This window comes from Trachurus japonicus, chromosome 18, assembly GCF_045865225.1.
Source record: "Trachurus japonicus isolate A0001 chromosome 18, Traja_1.0".
Classification (NCBI taxonomy): Eukaryota; Metazoa; Chordata; class Actinopteri; order Carangiformes; family Carangidae; genus Trachurus; species Trachurus japonicus.
Window position 1 is genome coordinate 8,543,077 of NC_140924.1, and position 21,105 is coordinate 8,564,181.

Genomic DNA, 21,105 nt, shown 5'->3' on the forward strand with positions numbered 1-21,105 from the left:
GTGCCGCTATCGCGGTGAATTACTACAACAAACAGCGGCATGAGCTCCTGAGCCGCCGCTGCTGTGAATTATAAAGTTCTTTAGGTGCTCGCATCCAGAGGCCACGCCCACAGTCTCTGAGCTACTGGTAACAGGCTGGTATCACCGTCCTTAACCGCTCCTCACCGAGCACAGAGCAACGTCGCCGTCATCGCTGTTTAACGTACGTTACTCCAGCTTTACACCCTGTGGGTAATTTATATAATGAGATGGGGGGGAAATCAACGGGATTGGTTGCTATAGTTTCGTGACGCACGAAAACGGACTCCAATTTGAAAAATTGAATTCAGTTTTTTCAGACTCTGGTACTAAAACTGCATTTTCAAGTCTAAAATGCTCAGTTATTGCGTGGATTAGCAATTTTGCTCCTGAAATGCCTTGTAGCAGAGCCCATACACTAAATTGACATGTTAATTATTTTAAAAAGACGATTTTTGGTTTAGGGAATCTTTAAGTATTTATATTATATTAATAAATAAAGAATATAGTACTCAACTAGGTAATGATTGAAAAAGATAAAATATCAAATTTTCCTTGCCACATATTTATGGCCATGTCATGTCTTTGTATCAGCCAAAACTATTAAAATGAATAATCATTATAAAACCGTGAATTATCAACATTTTCCTGAAGTCAGACCACTTCACATATTAAAACAGATATCAGCGATCCGGTGGTTTTGTCTAATGCTGCGTTCCAGGCTTTTGAAACCGTAAGTTACAGCTTTGTTACGACTTTGTAGCGTTCCAACCCGTAGCTCGTGTTTTTACCGTCCTGTTGCCTGTGAAAGTCACTATAACGGCCACTCGTAACTTCCGACCCGTGAACTCGTACCAGATCGAACTGGTATGACTTCACAGGAAGGAAAAACACAAGTTACGAGTTTCCTTGAACGCACCATGAGTTAGCAGCCCCCGCCCTCGTCAGGCATCTATTGGTCCTCGTCCCTACGTCACCACATTCATGCGCATCCCTTGGCTGCACACACAGCCCTTCATGCCGTTCTCTCTCCTCATTGGATAACACTTGTATCCTACAAGGAAAGTTTTCTCCTGGTTTACAGCAGAGCAGAGTGACGGAGAGACCAAACACTCTATGGAAGTGATGCTGACAGAAAATAGGACTATTTAGGACTTATATTAACAAAAACATTCACCTGATATCTGCTTTAAAGGCGACTGGAAGATAGGCCTAACTATAATGAGCCATTAACTGCCCTCTTTAAAAAAAAAAGTCATTAGTTTCCGCATGCAGCAGGTAGAGTCATGGATGACATTGAGGATGGCTTCTGGTCCACAGCCTCTGATGTAGAGGGGAAACTGTAGGGTAACAAACAGTGGTCCTCTCATTGTTGCTCATCTGTTGTGATGGCACGCCATACATTGTAAAAGTAAGGAATGCCTCACCACCACTGTGCTTTATTTATGATAATGAAAAAAAAAAGACATTTTAATTGTTTTTTCCCCCAGATGTAGACCACATAGACCAGTAGTGCTCATGCAAGAAGATGATTTGTCCAAAAAGACAGTATTTAATCTAGTACCTAGTTACTAGTTGCCTCTGTATGGTGATTTTGGATATGGACCTGGTCCAACGTGGTCTACGTGTCAAACAGAAAACTGTTCTTACTGAACTATAAAACTAGAAAAAAAGCTTTCACTATTTCGGACATGAATGGTCTAGACGTGGAAAAAGAAAAACAGCAAAATGTCTCTTTATTGCATTTTCATAAATAGAATAAAGGTTTTATATAACTAAAAATTGGTAGGTCTCCAGCTTCTGTCATGATCTAGTAATGTAACTAATGATCTGTCTTGTCTAAGTAGAGTAGTTTTGGATCTGGACCATGTAAAATGAAGTCTAAACGACAATAAAAGTTTCACAAATATGACAGTGGGTTTTGGACAGCACTTAGCCTTAATTTGCTTATTATTATTATTATTATTATTATTATTAATAATAATAATAATAATAATAACATTTTAAATGTTAATCCTTTTAAATTTAAACAAATCACATGGAAAAATATTGTCATAGCACAAATTCAATAATTATCCATTGAATTAATTAAAACAATTTTCAAAAAATCATAAATGGCCATGCAAAACAAAACAAACATGATTTCTAGTAATGTCTTAGTACAGCAGCAGGAGATTAGTCCTATATGCCTAAGCGTTTGGTGAATATTTGGGTGCAGTACCAAATTTCACCAGTAGGCGGAGCAGAGAGCAAAAAGTGTGTGAAATTCTGGCGAAAAATTCTTAACTTACTATCAAACTGAGGACCCTCTGTGAAAAACAGAGGGGAGCTTATTTATAGCATTTAGAGCTAATTTAAAGCTTGACAAAGTGAGGACCGGCCAAAATGTCCTCACATCCCAAAAGTGTCCTCACAGTGTTGGTTAAAAACTCTCGCCGGTCCTCACAATGTAGTATGTACAAGAACACACACACACACACACGTTTACACACAAATTCATAAAGTTCAACCTCCCCAAAAAAATGTGCAAAGCAAACAAACACGCAGAGGCCTAAACTGCAAATTGCCGTGACAACACTAACTGGTTTGACCCCGGTTTTACTCCAGGGGAAAGAGATATGTGCGACGGTGAGGCGCACACACACACATGAACACACACATGAACACACACACACACGAACACACACACGCATGAACACACACACCCGTACGTCAACACACCGGCCAGAGAAGCTGAAGACTGAGAGGTTTAGTTTGACGTTTATACAAGAGAGAGATGAAGTTTCTGTCTCTTCATCTCTCTGCCTTTTATTCTCACCTGTGTGTGTGTGTGCGTGTGTTGTGTGCGTGTGTGCGTCTAAGTGTGTGAATCATAAGTGTATGTGTGTGTGTATGTGTGTGTGTGTTTGTGTGAATTCTTTCAGCTGCTAATTTTAGCAGGTAGTTTGTTTCCTGTTGCAGACACACCTCTCTGGTAGCGCTGGTACTTTCTGCTGCGTGTGTGTGTGTGCGTTTGTGTATGTACATGTGTGCGCATGTGTGTGTGTGTGTGTGTGTGTGTGTGTGTGCTCAGTCCTCACAGCGACTCTTCTTTACCGTCTCATCACCTCTTTCTTCCTCTGACCACATTATGAAGCTTCGCTGCTGCTTCTTTACTGTAACTACACTTCCCATAATGCAACACTCTCCTTATTTTTCTGACCCACACTTGTATGCAACATATTCCACAAACTCCAACAACACATCCCATAATAGTTCACAACATTTAAGTTTAACATGTTGCAGGTGTTGTATATGTACAGGCTGAGTAGAATGTGAGCATGTTAGCGTGTTAGCATGTTAGCATGTTAGCATGGCGCTAATGAAGCAGGTAAACTACAGGAGGACGGAGCTTTTATTGTGGCGGGGCAAGAGCGACTTCCTGTCATCGACCAGCTGTTGTTGTTTTTGTTTTATTTTTTGTTGTTCCTCTTCTATGATTGGTCGACTGAATCATTTGGTGTTTGTTTTTTAAACCTGTCGTAATTCCTTGTGAAGCCCGCGGAGCGTTTTTAACCCTTTGACACCCTGGACGTAGCTACAGGTTATTATTTCTGCAACCGTTTACTAAATACTAAAAAAAACGCAGAATGTTTTAGTCGTTGTAACAATCAGCAGCAAATTTATTCATTTTATTTTTTACAGTTTCCATCTCATTTCTGCTTCATCAAATCACGTCAAGATAAAGATAAATGTGAATCTCCTGAGGTGGAACAATCATCTTTTTGTTATGATTTTCAGCTTTGAGCTATAAAAATACAGCAAAAATCGGTCTGTTTTCTAGTTTGTTTGGTTTTTGAGGGGATTTATGGGATATAAACGCACTTTATTCTGAAATAAAACAGATTGCTGAGTTTGTTCTGACTTGAAAATAACTTGTTTATTGTTTTAAATATATAATATAATAACTATTACTTTATATAACCTTGTTTTGTCTGATTGATCTCTGGTCTATTTGTGACTATTTTGTACATTATTATACATTATTATAATTTCCAATGTAAAAAAAAAAAAAAAAAAGACAAAAGTGTGAATGTGACGTCTTCATCACAAACACCTGAGCTCCGCGCTGCGACACACCTGACAGACGACGACCACTAAACCGTCTGCTTCACTTCCTTCTCCGCTCATCTCCTCCTCTTCCTCCTCCTCCTCCTCCTCCTCTTCCTCCTCTTCCTCCCATCTCCACGTTCCTCTGTGTGAACTTGACCTAAATTGAGCACAGATGCCTCCTCCTCTGCTGCTGCTGCTGCTGCTGCTGCTTGTTTCATGTGTTGCTTTGAAAGCTGCGTTACCCAGACGGTTTTTATAGATGCAAAAAAAAAAAAGAAAAAGAAGGAAAGAAAGAAAGAAAGAAAAAAGGAAAACGCCGCTAATTAGCATTCAGACGACCAACCGACGACCTCCTGTCGTAGAGTTTTAACTCCACCTGAAGCCTTCGCACGAGGAGGTGTCGACGCCGTTACATCTTAGAGAGAGTGTGTGTGTGTGTGTGTTGAACGCATCCTGTTGCAATGCATTCTGCTGCTGCAATGCAACGTACTACAATGCAACATACTGCGATGCAACGTACTACAATGCAATGTACTGTAATGCAACGTACTGTAATGCAACGTACTAATGCAACATACTACGATGCAACGTACTGTAATGCAACGTACTACAATGCAACGTACTGCAATGCAACGTACTGCAATGCAACGTACTAATGCAACATACTACAATGCAACGTGCTGTAATGCAACGTACTACAATGCAACGTACTGTAATGCAACGTACTACAATGCAACATACTGTAATGCAACGTGCTGTAATGCAACGTACTACAATGCAACATACTGCGATGCAACGTACTACAAAGCAACGTATTGCAATGTAACGTACTGTAATGCAATGTACTGTAATGCAACGTACTATAATGCAACGTACTGCGATGCAACGTACTACGATGCAACGTACTACAATGCAACGTACTGTAATGCAACGTACTGTAATGCAACGTACTACAATGCAACGTACTGTAATGCAACGTACTACAATGCAACGTACTGTAATGCAACGTACTATTACAATGCAACGTACTGCGATGCAACGTACTGCGATGCAACGTACTACAATGCAACGTACTACAATGCAACGTACTGTAATGCAACGTACTACAATGCAACGTACTGTAATGCAACGTACTACAATGCAACGTACTGTAATGCAACGTACTACAATGCAACGTACTAATGCAACATACTACGATGCAACGTACTACAATGCAACGTACTGTAATGCAACGTACTGTAATGCAACGTACTAATGCAACATACTACGATGCAACGTACTACAATGCAACGTACTGTGATGCAACATACTACAATGCAACGTACTACAATGCAACGTACTGTAATGCAACGTACTACAATGCAACGTACTACAATGTAACATACTACAATGCAACGTACTACAATGCAACATACTGTAATGCAACATACTGTAATACAACGTACTGTAATACAACGTACTGTAATACAACGTACTACAATGCAACATACTGCGATGCAACTTACTGCAATGCAACATACTGTAATGCAACATACTGTAATACAACGTACTACAATGCAACGTACTGCAATGCAACATACTGTAATGCAACATACTGTAATACAACGTACTACAATGCAACGTACTACAATGCAACGTACTGCGATGCAACGTACTACAATGCAACATACTGTAATGCAACGTACTGCAATGCAACGTACTGCGATGCAACGTGCTGCGATGCAACGTGCTGCTGCAATGCATTCTGGTCCACGACGGACGACGAAAAACCTTGAGCGTTTTCTGGAGCTGATTTCAGTTTCTGTTTCTCTGTGTTGGTCTGTCTGGGTACAAACTGTTGACCTGAACTGTTTTCACAGCTCCTGTACACTTCCTCTTTTTACTGTGGCACGCACACACACAGACACACACACACACACACATTAACACACACACACACACACACACAGTAACACACACACACATTAACACACAGTAACACACACACCAGGTCGCCGGCTGGCCTCTGGAGCCCTCAGGGTGTGTGTGTGTGTGTGTTAGAGTGGGGTTGTTTTCCAAGCTACATTTTGCTGCCACATGGATGTAGAGTGGTTTAGTATGTCTGCCTGGCAGGCCTGCACACACACACACACACACACACACACACACACACACACACACAGACACACACACACACACAACACACATTAGCAGGGAGTTCCTCAGGCAGCCAGACAAGGCCTCCTTTCACACTCCAAGATACAGCATCAGATTGGGTCGATTGTGTACTTTCTCTGGTGTGTGTGTGTGTGTGTGTGTGTGTGTGTCTGTGTGTCTGTGTGTGTGTGTGTGTTGTGCATTTTCTTTCCATTCCTCTCTATTTTTCTTTCACACACACACACACACACACACAGACACACACACACACACACACATACACTTTGACGGCTTTCATCTGTCACACTCTGCAAGAAAACGGAAAAAAAAACTGTGCGTAAAACAAAAAAGTTACACTAAAATACAGTGTGTGTGTGTGTGTGTGTGTGTGTGTGTGTGTGTGTGTGTGTGTGCCAGGGGTGTGGTCTGGATGACATTTAGCTTAAAAGGTGAGAAGTGTACCCCCCACCCCCCCCTCCCCCCTCCCCCCTCCCTAAACCTGGCATAACACACACACACACACTGGGAGCATGGAAAAGTTGTGATGTAATGACGCCACACTTCTCTTGCAGGAGAACACGTACAAAAACCGCACACGACATCACAACCGCACACACACACACACACACACACACACACACACATACACACACACATACATGCAAAGGAGTCGTCACTGTAAACACACACTCACTCACTTAGTTTCGCACAAAAAAAAACAAAAAAACCCAAAAAACCCAAATTGCGACCACAACACTACGGCTGAGTTTTTCACCACCGACTCGAGGTCACGGGCGACCGACTCTGATGTGAGTCGTCATGATGGCGGCATAAAGTTTTAAAGCCTCACTTTGTCTTGTGGATACTGTACGTTACCTAGCAACCTAGAAGGAAGAGGTAGTACAAGCCGGCACAAAACATGATGTAGATATATATATATATAAATGTGTATTAGAGCTGCTACAATGAATCGATTATTAAATGAATCATCAAAAACAATCGGTTTGAGTAGTTTTTTTATGAAAAAAAAGTCCAAATTCTGTGATTCCAGCTTCTTAAATGTGAATATCTCTGGTTTCTTTGTTCCTTTATGACAATAAACTCAGTCTCTCTTTGGTTTGTGGACAAAACGAGACATTTGAGGACGTCAATTTGTGGTTTTATTGACATTTTTACCATTTTATTGACCAAACAACTAATCGATTAATGGTGCATATGTGTGTGTGTGACGCCAGAATTTCCCAGGTGCAGTGAACTCATCATATTGTTCTTTTTTAATGCAGCAGCCAATCAGTCGTAGCAAAAAAACGCTGAGCATCAACTACAATGTGTTTCTATGTCATTTGAACTTGAACTTGAACCAAATAAATTCAACTTCAGTGACGTTTCGGAGGCGATAATAATAATTATCCGTTTGCGAAGTTTCGAATGTCACGTCTTCGCTGGACGAACAGCAGCAACTAAAAAAGAAAAAAAAAGAGAGAAAACCTCGGCTCAGATGTGAACGGAGGAAATTTCACGGCTTCAGGATGCAACAAAGTTTGCAGCTTCACGCTTCCTCACTTTTATATTCTGCCTTAACCTCATCTAGCGCACACACACACAAAAAACCTCTCGTCTCGTCCAGAACGTCTTGATCTGTTTCTAACAAGATGAAGAAGACAAAACTGATGATGATGATGATGTCGACACAAACTGGACACAGGTGTAAAAAAAAGAAAAAACACACACAGGTTAGAATAAACGGTGGAGAGTTAGAGGTCATGTCCATACAACCGAGGGTCAGGGATAAAGTTTAATAACAAACGTCCCTCATGTGTTAGTGCTTTCAACTGTGTGTGTGTGTGTCTATGTGTGTGTGTGTGTGTGTGTGTGTGTGTGTGTGTGTCTGTGTGTGTGCAGTCGGGACAGGGCTGTGCTTGTAACCTTCCTCTACAGAGTCTCTTTATATTTTTTTGAACAGAGATTTATCAGATATTTTACAAGAACCTCAATAAAGAGGCGAGAGAGGGAGGGAGGGAGGGAGGGAGGGAGGGAGGGCTGAGGATTTTCCACACACGCCATCCAAACACACACACACACACACACACTTACACTCACACAGACACACAATCCTCTTACACACACACAAACTCTCAATTTCTGACTCCACAATTGTAGAAAATCTGAAACAATCTCAGTTTCTTTCTTGTTCCTTCTCTATTTTTTTTTTCTACACGCACACACAGACACACACAGACACACACACACACACTGTCCGAGCACTGCAGGGCTAGCTAGCGCGGCGGCGTCGGGGGCCGTTGCTAAAAATACCCCCGTCTGTTCTGTTGGGGTTGGCCTGGGGGCGAACCTGGGCCCGGGCTTATAAATGTCCTCTTTGTAGCGCAGTGGAAATGTCCAACAAATGACTCTTTTATTAGGGCAAGACAAAAAAACACAGCTAATTATGTTTACTCAGATCAATGCCGCGGCTCTCACACACACACACACACACACACACTGGGTAGCTGGGGGAGAGAGAAAGAGAGAGAGAGAGAGAGAGTGTGTGTGTGTTGGAAGAAGAGAAAGTTTACGTTCAGAGCCGTTCTTCTTTAAAACAGGAATATCGGTGTGATGCTCCGTCTGAGCAGAGAAACAAAGACTTGTGTCGTTCACTGTTTTCACTTCAAAGAGGATTAACTAAAAAAAAAGAGAAGATAAGAAGATAAAAGGATGAAAAAATGATATTTAAATGAGTGTTTTTATCTTGAGTTTGCAGCTGAACGTCCTAAAAGCCATTTTCGTCGAAGGTTTTATCGTCTTTTCTTGGTTTTCGGAGCGACGTCCTTTAAGGTTTTCCATTGACATCTAGATTTCAGTCTGAGAAGTTTAATGATTTTGGACAAAATAAGAGTCTGTAGGATCGATTAGATGTGATTGACGCTGGGTTTAGTTTAGTCTAGTCGCACATACACATGTAGAGGTAACGTACGGTTGCGTGATGCCTGTTGGGTTTCAGCTGTTTGACTGTACGATGTCTTTGATACGACATCACACCCACTTTACCCAACACTTAAACCTTTCCTTTGAATTCTGTCTGTGTATATATCGGGAGTTATGTGCAGGCTTTCCAAATTAAAAGAAAATTACAATGTCCTGACAATCTTTGTTTTGTTTTTACGGCTTTTTGTTAAAAAAAAAAAAAAAAAAAGGCGATTTTAAAGAGTCTTTGCGGAGAGTTGATGTCTGTTTGGAAAAACAACACAAACCTTGTACGTAATATCAAAAAAGGATCAAACAACAGCTGAATATTGAAAATAAATTGAATTAAAGTTACATTTATTAACGTCCGCCCTTCGCTCGGATTCAACCTTTTGTGTCAAATCTATTGCCACGGCAGCTTTTTGTCAAATCTTTCATTGATTCAAGGTTTGAACTACCGACTGTTTTTTTTTTCCTACAGTACATTAGTGCAGATCAAGTCTTTGCCGTTATTTAGGACAAACATGAAGTCGTTCCCGTTCATCGACTTTGAGGGAACAAGGTGAGTGAAACCTTCGAAGATCAGAACCAAGAAGGTCGATTAAAAGACAAACGTTAACATTAAAAAGGAACAAGACAAAGCTTTTCTCGCTGAAATACGAACGTATATCGAAACTTTAGTGGAAAAAGTTAAAGGAACTAAAGTATAAAAGGTTAAAAATGAAAAAGTGAAGAAAAAAAAAAGCAAAAGCAGCGACAGCATCAGGCGAGAGGAACAAGAGAGAGGAAACGAGGTCAAAGGCTGTGAGGGAATTCCTTCTTTCTTTTCAGCCGTCAATCATTCAGCCGGTGCCAGAGATACCAAGGAACCAGTGTGTGTGTGAGTCTTTATATGTGTGTGTGTGTGTGTGTGTGTGTGTGTGTGTGTGAGATTGTGCGTTTGAATGGTGCGATAGGTCCTCGACTTGACAATGGACCCCGTCCCTTTGCGGTCACGCCACCACATCACAGAGAGACAGAGAGGGCAGGAGAAAGAGAGGGAACAAGGGAAAAGGCAAGAGGAGGGAAGGAAGGAATGAAGGAGGGAATGAAGGAAGGAGAGAGAAAGAGGAGAAGAGGGAGAATGAATGAATGAAACGATGACACGACAATGAATAGAAACGAATGGAACAAGAGAAAAAAAAAGAAGGGTTTTGAGCGACGTTGCCGCCGCCAAAAACGGGAGCGAGAGAAAAGCGAGCGCAGAGCGTGGCGGAGGAGGCGGAGAAGGATGGGAAGAAAAGGGACGGATTAAAGGAAAGGAAAAAAGGGCTTGGGATAGTTCAGCCAAAAAACAAGGAGAATAGAAAGAGAGAGGGAGGGAGAGAGAGAGAGGCTGGCCCCTGACCCGGGGACATTATAGAAAGGGAGATTATGGTTGTTCAAAACTCTCTAAGCACTCACCCCGGGACCCCAGCTAATACTCTGACACACACACACACACACACACACACACACATGAAAGATCTGTGGCTGTTTCTTGATTCATTTTATCAAACGTGTCCAAAAAACGAACTGAACGAACCGATAGAAACTGATCAGTGAACATGAAACTGAGGGGTTTTTTTGTCTTTTTTGTGCTTTAAATTCTCATTAAAGCACAAAAACGAAAAGGTGTATCAGTCCGCAACAGGAAATAGTCCCCAACTAATGTCTCAAAACCTAAACGCATCGATGTTTTAGGAGATTATCAGGTTCATCTGCTTCTAACTGAACGTGTAGACTAGATTTGCATTTTTATTTCCTGCAGAGTGGATTCGTATAAAGTCTTAGCATGTGCACGACGTTAGCCTCAGAGTTTCAACTTGTGCTCTTGAATTGCCTCTCGGGGATAAATAACGTTTTTTGAATTGTTTAAAAAGAAAAAAAAAAAACGCAACGCGACCTCAGGTTCACACACTCACACACTCTCACACACAAACACACACTTTCATTGACAGAGGGAGCTTAACATTGGGCTCGGTGCTCGGCCCGGGACAAGAGTCCTGGACGAGGGGAGCAGCGTGTTCTCGGGGTGAAAGAAGGGGCAAGGGGAGCGCTGCCAGCACCTCCTGCTAATCTGAACAAGAAGAGGAGGAGGAGGAGGAGGGCAGGATGGATGGATGGATGGATGGATGGATGGACGTAGAAGAGAGGGAAATGAGACGGAGGGATAAAGTTAAAAGATTTGAGCGGAGAATAAAAGAAAAGCGTGGGTTTTTTTTGCTGTAGTTTCGGTGCGTCTACAGTCGTAGCGAAACCAACCCAAACTTAATGTTAAAGATTTTTGAGCGGAAGGCAATGAAAAAATAAAGAGATGGAGAGAGAAAAGAAGAGAAGTGAAACAAGACGAAGCTGAATATCGAAAGTTAGGATGAAAACGACGAAAAATAAATGAAAGAAGGCGGAAGAAAAATGAGAGAAAAACAGCGTAAAAATCAAGCGCACGAAAAATAACGACCGGATTTTATACAGAAAAGAGTAAAAAAGAGGTTTTATTTTTACTCTAAATCGATAAAACAAAACGGGACAAAGAAATCGGAGCGATGAGCAGAAAAGATGGAGGGAAGCCGGAAAGAAAAGAAAAGAATAAGAAGACGGAGACCGCGGAGGTTCAAGGGTCCTGCTCTGAATGTTAACACTGTTAAACACACACACACACACAGAAGGCTGCAGCGTGTGGCCGCTCGATGAACTATGTATCTGTCGCACAACGAGACAGAAAGAAAGAAAGAAAGAAAGAAAGAAAGAAAGAAAGAAAGAAAGAAAGAAAGAAAGAAAGAAAGAAAGAAAGAAAACGTACGTCCTCTACATCTGTGTTTGCTATGTTATATGTCTTTCTATGCACCGTGTGTGTGTGTTACTGTGTGTGTTGTGTTACTGTGTGTGTGACCACAGCTATGCAGCGCCGCAGTAATGGAGCCTCACTATAGATGAAGCTTCACAATCCCAACTCTGTCTGTCTGAGCAGCTTAAAGGAACAATCCACCTTAAAAAAGAACAAAAAAACAAAACAAAGCAAAGGTCCCCACATTGTACTATAAACCAGAATTTTGTGTCCTCGGTCCGACGTCGTCGATCGGACCAAACGCACCGACCGGTTCTGACCCGAATCTGGTCGCAATGAGATGAGAGAGTTTTTAAGAGTCCGAATTAAAGATGAATTAACCATAAAAATCGAACATTTTCAGCCGTTAACAGTTCAGCGTGTGTTGGTTTACGGACGAAACGGGGACTATGGTCTTTCAGGTCCCCACAGTTTATTATTATGGGGACGTTAACGTTATTTTGCAGCTTTAAAAAACAGCAAAAAGGGGCAAAAAAACATCCAAAACCCCCAAAAGACTGTAAATAAATAAATACTATGATGTTTGGACACACAAACCGGAGTGGTTCTCATAAATACGACTGCACTTGAAGGCACCACGGAGTGACTACAGTAATTCAGGTCCCACAGTTTATTATTATGGGGATGTTAACGTTATTTTGCAGCTTTAACAAACAGCAAAAAGGGGCCAAAAAACATCCAAAAACCCTAAAGACTGTAAATAAATACTATGTTTATGAGTGGTTCTCATAAATACAACTGCACTTGAAGGCACCACGGAGGTTCACAGTGTGATTAAAGGACGGATTCTCCCTCAGAATAGAAATAACAACTACCTGAGGTCAGTTCATCATTGAGAGAGAGTGTGTGAGTCTGAGTGTGCCAACCGGAAAAAGACGGAGACGAGGAGGAGGAGGAGGACAGGTGTAGACGGAGAGAGGGAGAGAGAGAGAGGGAAAGAGAGGGAGAGGGAGAGAGGGAGAGAGCTGTCATCGCTGTGTGTGATGAGAGAGAGTTTGGTCTGCAGGACTGTTATTACTCTGCCCACCGTCATTTACACTTCATCACTGTAAAACACACAGAGACAAGAAGAAGACAGGCTGGCACACACACACACGGACAACGCATTAGTGTGTGTCTGTGTGTGTGTGTGTGTGTGTGTGTGTGTGTGTGTGAGAGAGAGTCGATCCTAAAGTTTGTCCGACCGCTACTAAAAAGCTAAATTTGACAAATTTTAAAAGCAACAAACAATCACTGATAACACACACATAGACATCCACAGTGTGTGTGTTTGTGTGTAGGTGTGTGTGTGTGTGCCAAACTTAAATCACACACAAACACACACAAATACACAGACACACACACACCTACACACACACTGTACGGTCTGGAGTCTCTGTGCCATGTCTTCATTTCCTCTGGTCTGACCCAGATTCAGTCCAGCCTGTCTGCACTGCATGTGTGTGTGTGTGTGTGTGTGTGTGTGTGTGTGTGTGTGTGTGTGTGTGTGTGTGTGTGTGTGTGTGCGTGCGTGCGTCTGTGCGTCTGTGTGCGTGCGTGCGTGTGTGTACTGTATGTCTCACACCGAATCTCTCAAAACTGATCTGATGAACTCCATTTCCCAGAGTTCTTAGCGGTGCGCTAAAGTTTCTAAAATGTTTTTTTTTCCCCAGTTTTTATAATTGTTACATTTCCGTGTCTGTGCTCGCTGCTCTTTGGCGACTCCCGGTGGCCGACGCCGGTTTTAAAAAAGGGTGACGGAGTTCATTACCCAGAATTCCTCAGTGTTCTGTGAAAAAAAAAAGTCATTTACTCGTTTTTACAACTTTATACGAACAAATTCTGAGTTTTAAAGTCGAGTGAGTCGTTGTCATAGTTGCAGTAACGCTGGCATTTAACACGGATGATCCATGCGTTTTACAGATTTTCATTGAAAAAAAAAAATCCATGCATTTACCGCGACTCCCGAAACCATGGAAACGTAAACATAAAATTCCACCGGAAGAGCAAAACCGGCGGTGGATATACTGTACTGTAAAAAGCAACGTTCACTTTGATGCTAAAATCGCAGGAAAACAAAAACGCCGGCGTGTTCAAAGGAAACCGGAGGAATTTTTCCGTGAGTCGCAGCTGCTTTAAAGTATCAAAAACCTAAAGTTCCTTCAGTTTTCACGTGAATTAACGAAGAAAAAACTGTCAAATACGATCAAATGTCACAAAAACAGGAATTATTCTACTATATTTACCCGTTATTTACCATATTTACACTATTTTTTACATTGAACACCGTCCGACGTTAACAACAAATCTAAACATTTAGTGAGTTGTGTTCATACATGTTGTGCACCTGTGAGGAAGGTGTGTGTGCACGGAGAGCTGCAGCATGTAGTAACGGACTGTGTGTGTGTGTGTGTGTGTGTGTGTGTGTGTGTGTGTGTAGCTCCTGCTTGGCTCCTAATGGGAGCAGACGGGTCTTTGGCAGAAGTGACCATGAAACTATTTCTGAGCTGCAGATGCTTTAAAAATGGAGCCGTCACAAAAATGCGTCTCGTGTGTGTGTGTGTGTGTGTGTGGAGGTAAAAAAAAAAAAATACAGTGTATATTTATACACACATTAGGAGCCACAGTGTGTTTATGTAAGTAAATCTGGACGAGGTCGGGGGAGGAAGGAGAGAAAGAGAGAGAGAGGGATGGAGGGCAAAAAGAAAAAGATGCAACGAGATTTAAAAAAAAAAGAAAAAAAAACTCAAACTCCCATGATGCATCTGTCTACTCTAAAACGTGCGACCGTTAGCGAGCGAGCGGCTCAGGAGGTGGAGACCAAACCTGGAGCTACGAGACACTTCAGCTTCGGCGCTTTGGTCTCGTTGCTTAGTAACAGTTTGAAAACTTTATATTTTTACTATAATTATATTTTACTTTAACGATATATATTTTTATTTTTATGTAACTAGCCTATTATTAAAAATGTAGCTAAACGACGTCGTCAGCGTCGCCCCCGTGTGGACAAACAGACTCATTAACTACAAGCAGTGACACGTTAATGTGAACAATCAATCAATACGTGGTGCGTTTGAGGACCCTCGGACTCCCGTACACTGCAAAAACTCAAAGTCTTTCCAAGAATATTTGTCTTATTTCTTGTCCAAATGTCTCATTTCTAGTCAAAACTAATCTCTTTCCACTTAAAATAAGACTCATCACCTAAAAATCAACTTGTTTTTAGATTATTTTCACTTGTTTCAAACAAATTTTCACTTGAAATAAGTAGAAAAATCTGCCAGTGAAAGCAAGTTTTTTGTGCTTGTAATAAAAAAAAAGAAAAACTTGCCCCACTATCAGACTATTTTAAGTGAAAATATGCTTGAAAAAAGTAAAAAAAAGTGTCTAAATACAAGCTACTTTTTAAATGTGATGAGTCTAGACTTATTTTAAGTATAATGAGGTTTGTTTTTGACTAGAAAAAAGACAAAATATTCTTGGTTTCTTGATTTTGAGTTTTTGCAGTGTAGCATCTGGAGACAGGAAGACCGAAGTCTGATGTCTGATCTGACCCTGGATCAGCTGTGACGTCATCATCAATGGGGGAGGGAGGGAGGGAGAGAGGGAGGGAGGAGGGGGGGAGGGAGGAGATCCCCCCCCCCTCCCCTCCATATAAACTTGGCCCCGGTCCTCGGTCACATTCCGGGAACAGCAGCGTCTCGCTCGGTGTCAGATGTAACGGAGAGAGGAGCACCGCAAGTTCAAGCCCCGCACGCGGCCAAACGTGCCTTTGCTCGTCAGTTTACCCCCCCCTTTTCCTCCCCCCTTTTCCTCCCCCAGCCCCTCCCCCTCTCCCCCCTCCTCCTCCTCCCAGGGCCGTTGCATAGGGGGAGAAAGGTGGCCACAAAAAACCCTTTTGCCTCATCTTTCTATGATTGAATTATACAGTAGTTCTACATGTACACTGCAAAAACTCAAACTCTGACCAAGAATATTTGTCTTATTTCTAGTCAAAACTAATCTCATTATACTTAAAATAAGACTCATCACGTTAAAAAAGGAGCTTGTTTTTAGACACTTTTTACTTCTTTCAAGCGTATTTTCACTTGAAATAAGTCGAAAAATCTGATAGTGGAGCAAGTTTTTCTTTCTTATTACAAGCACAAAACAACTTGCTTTCACTGGCAGATTTTTCTACTTATTTCAAGTGAAAATTAGTTTGAAACAAATGAAAATTATCTAAAAACAAGTTCATTTTTAGTTGATGAGTCTTATTTTAAGCTAAAAGAGTTTAGTTTTGACTAGAAAATAGACATTTTACAACAAATAAGAGTTTTTGCAGTGTAATCTTGACTAATCTTCATACTAATGCTGCATCAGCATCAAAACAAAGCTAGAAAACATGCTATATTTTTGAAATATGCTTTATTTTCCAAGGTTGAAGGGGGTCCCCAACTTTTTCTTGAAATTTTACCACTTTTTCTAGACTTTTTTTGAGAAATTTAACCACTTTTTTCTATATATATATATTTTTTTTTTACAATAAATGCTACCACTTTTTTTTCAAGAAAATTTTTACTTTTTTTTTTTTTTTTGAGCATTTTTACCACTTCTTCCTAGAAATGTTAAAATGTTTTGGGAGAAATTGTACCACTTTTCTCTCCAGAAATGTCTCTAGGTATAATATTTCCAAAAATTCACGCCATTGGCCCTCATTTAAATGTACAAAAAAAAGTAACATTCTTCAGTCTCAGAACAAAATATTTCTGTATTTCTGGTGTTCACTTCAAAATTTGGTCCAATTTGGGCGTCCTTGATGTAAAAAAAAAAGTTTAAGAACCACTGGCAAACTAATAGCCTAATGATAATTGGTCGTTCGCACTGTCAAGAACATAGAGTAACAGAAAAATAAACCAAAAAAATGATAATAATAAAAGGGGGGGGGGGCACTTCAGTATTCTTTCAGGGGGCCCCAGAAGTCCTAGCACCGGCCCTGCCCCCTCCTCCTCCGGGAGCCATCAGTCGGCGCTGACAGCTCCGCTCGGTAGCCGGACTTGCTGCAGCTTCTCCGGGGTCAAACCGGGAGTCTGCCCCGCTGCTCGAACCGATCAGAATCAATAATAACACATTTATATTAACGCATTAATTGATTAGGCTACACATCACCTTTTTATGCAACTTCTTCACCTCCACCTCTCTACTCCTCCTCCTCCTTCACTCTTTATTTCTCTTTCTCCGGTTTAAACTTATGAACCTGAACTGAACATGTGGAAACTTTTTTTCTTTTTTTTTGCATATTTGAGGTTTGTTCTATATTTAGCTCAGAGCGACGATCAGACCGATCAGCGATCTCCTCCTCCTCCTCTCTCTCTCTCCCTCTCTTTCTCTCTCTCTCTCTCTGACTGCGGGCTCGACCCTCTCGCGCGCCGCGGTCTCTCTGACTGTGGCTCGAGACGCTGATAAAACAACAACAATAACCACAGCAGCAACAACAACAACAACAACAGCAGCAGCAGCCACTGATCAGACGGCGCCACTGATAATAACCGATAACTGATCAATGAGCTATATCAATAGTGAAGAGAAAGTCTCTGACATGTTGATGATAATAATAACAATAATAAAGATAAGTGGAGTTTTTTATAAACAGATGTGACCGCTGAGCATTATGGGATGTGGAGTCAAACGCGTAAAAAAAAGTGATAGATTGAATTTTTTTTTTTTTTTTTTTCCTCCAGAGCATCAACCAGAAGCAGCGACCAACAGAGTCAATCCAGTCCGACTTCCAGACGCTTCTCCCCGGGTCCGAGCGGCTCGGAGCCCCGGGGGGAGGGAGGGAGACCCCGGAGCTCCGAGAGTTGGTGGTGATGATGAATGAACCACCACGTCACACACACACACAAAAAACACCTGAGATAAGACTGATCTCATCATCACACACACATAAACACACTCAAACACACTCAAACACCCAGACTAGACACCGAGTCTCCTCTCTCCTCTCCTCCTTTCCTCCTCTCCTCTCCTCCTTTCTCTTACCTGTAGGAGCCAGTGGCAGGTCTCGCCGATGAACGGGAATCCCATCGACCCTTTCGGCATGGGCAGCTTGCAGTTCTTGTCCCGCGTGGCCGTCCACCGGAGCTGCCACAGCTGCTGCGACACGGCGAGCAGCAGCGCCACGGACACCAGGCAGGCGGCCAGCGTGGCCAGCGCCGAGACCAGGTCGAAGCTGTCGAACAGCATCGTGGAGGAGCTGGAAGAGTTGTTTCTGGGTCCTTGGTTCTGGATTTAGATCTGGTTCTGGATCAGTTGGATCAGTGAATTTTGGATGGAAGTGTCCTTTTCGCTCTTTTTCTTTTTTGCGTAAAAGCGCAGCGTCCTTTACGCAGCACAGACACACACTCACTCCAACAGGCTCCTGGTGTCAGAATGAATGAAGTGTAGAAGAGGAGCGCACTCACTCTTCTCTTCACTTCACTTCACTTTTTTTTTGTATAAGAAAAAGTCCCACAACGATGCGTTTGAGTGCGTTTAACAAAAAAAAAGACACACACAAAAACAAAAGCCAGAAGAGATAAAAGTGCAAATGAGGCTGTGATGGTGATGATGAGAAGAGGAGATGCTACAGGTGTCAGTCAGTCAGTCAGTCAGTCAGTCAGCACAGGACTCAGGCGCTGCTGCGTGAACGTTCATGTTGAGTTTTTGGGTTTGTGCGTAAGTGAAAAATGAAATAAAATATAAAGAATTAAATAAAAAATTAGATGCAGATGATGATTAAAAATTAAATTAAAAAAAGAAAACGTCCAAAAACGTGAAGGTGACACGTTTCTGTAGGAATCTAAAAAAGACGCGGCTGAGAGAAAAACTTGTCGCTGATGGAAAGAATAAGAAGTTGTGAAAAAAAAGTGGAGGAAAAGTTTCAAAGAGCTGCAAAACTGAAGAGAAGAGCAAAAGAGCAAAAGAGCAAAAACACACAAAAAAAAGGTTAAAAAATTGAATCTTGTTGAAGAAGCAGAAAAATCCACAAAATGTAAAAATGCACCAAAAAAAATAAAATAAAATAAAAATATATAATGATGAGGAGAATAATAATGTTTTAAATCTCAGAGGAAGAAGAGGAGAAGAGTCAGAGTCAGAGCCACCACCACCGTCCTCCTTCTTCTCCTTCTCTCTCTTTCTGTCGTCCACTCCTCTCTCTGTACCTTTCTGTTTCTGAGCCCCCCCTCCCTCCCTCCCTCTCTCTCTCTCTCTCTCTCTCTCTCTCTCTCTCTCTCTCTCTCTCTCCCTCTCTCTCTCTCTCTCTCTGGCTGCCTATACAAGTCACCCTCAGTGTGTGTGTGTGTGTGTGTGTGTGTGTGTGTGTGTGTGTGCGTCAGGCCAGAGGCACCAATGAGTGTTTATATAGCGGCGGAGGCAACTGGAAGGCGAAGAGGCGGCCAACCCCCGTCCTCACCCCCCCTCCTCCTCCCCCACTCCTCCTCACCCTCAACTCCGAGAGACTCCCCCTCTTCCCTCCCCCTCCCTCCCCTCCGCTCCACCTCTTTCAGCTCCTGGAGGACCCCCCCACCCCCTCCCCCCTCTCCCCCCACCCCCCTCTCCTCTCCCTCCTCCTCCTCTCCCTGTGTAAAGTGAGCGGCGGCGGAGGCTTGGAGCGTGCTGCAGCTGGCCGCGCGCCAGGCAGAGAGAGAGAGAGGGAGGGGGGGGGGAGAGGTGGAGAGTAATGGAGTAAATTTACTTGAGTACTGTTACTTAAGTACATATTCAGAGGATTTGTACTTTACTTGAGTATTACAGTAGATTTCTTTGGTACTTATTACTCTTACTTGAATAGATTTCCAAGACAAATATGTTTACTTTTACTTTATAGGAAGGCTGAAAAGTACTCTAGGTCTGCTCTTATAAATAATTATGAATAATATATAAATAAATATTACTAAAAAAACAAAATAATACTACAGTATTATTGTAAAAACAATACATATTTTAGGAATTGAGACAAAAATCAAAAGTTAATCAGTGAAATTTAATGTATTTTTAATTAATGTGTTGCAACGTCTGAATTCTTCCATTCAACTGCACTTAAGTACATATCCAGAGGATTTGTACTTTACTCGAGTATTAGATTTCTTTGGTACTTATTACTCTTACTTGAATACATTTCCAAGACAATTTTTTTTTACTTTTACTCACGTTAATATCTAGGAAGGCTGAAAAGTACTGGTTACTTTCAGGTCTGTTGTGCAGGTGGATTCAAACAGTTAATTCTCAGAAACAAGAGTTAAAAGCTCCTTTATAGTCATTCATTGATGTGAAAAATAAGAAATTTACTCTTACTTACTTACTTTTTTATCTTTATAATAATCTTTATTAGTATAGTTTTCATATAACAAAAACTAATTTAGACAAAAGAGAACATAGGCTACAGATATATAGAGCAAGAGGCTGGAGAGACATGAATGAATGAATGGAAGGCTATGTATGTATGTCATGTATATAAAGACAAAAATAAAGAAAGATACAGTTTCTATTCCTTCACATACTGTATATAATATGTCATTATGAGTATATAGCCTCTTGAATGTTTATATATTGTACAGTTACGCACGTCTTCATCTTGCTTTTTGCATTTTATCGGCCACATTGAATCTTTCACCTTGTAAGAAAAAGACGCCTACATGTCAATCAATATTAAAATTATATAGTCAGTCGATAATCAACTTTATCTTAGCAGAATAAGCAACACGACACATTTTCAATATCTTCTACTCTTCTTACCCAGTAGTTTGAGCTCAACTCTGTAACAATTAACATCTCAGTGTTTTGTGTAACAGTCAATGTACTCAATAATAATAATAATAATAATAATAATAATGTATGCAATAATGATAAGAATAACAAGCATAACAACTCAAATGGTGAAAATTGCAGAACAATTACAATCTTACACTATTTTCTATACATTTACTATACAGAACATTATGGGATGTTTCGCTGTACAGAGTTGATTAAGAGCTTTACCTGCTCATATACCTGCTGCTGTCTTCACTCAGGTCCTCAGACTGTGATCCGTT

At 41.4% G+C, this 21,105-nt stretch overlaps 1 protein-coding gene across 1 annotated transcript in view; it reads right to left on the reverse strand.

The window, feature by feature from the left end:
* cyp26b1 (cytochrome P450, family 26, subfamily b, polypeptide 1) overlaps positions 1–19,247 on the reverse strand; it is a 43,965-nt gene extending 24,718 nt beyond the window's left edge. The window contains exon 1 of the mRNA XM_085806256.1: positions 18,074–19,247. Coding sequence (XP_085662382.1) covers positions 18,074–18,277 — 204 coding nt within the window. The 5' untranslated portion in view covers positions 18,278–19,247. The remainder of the gene's footprint in view (positions 1–18,073) is intronic.
* Positions 19,248–21,105: the final 1,858 nt, after the last annotated feature.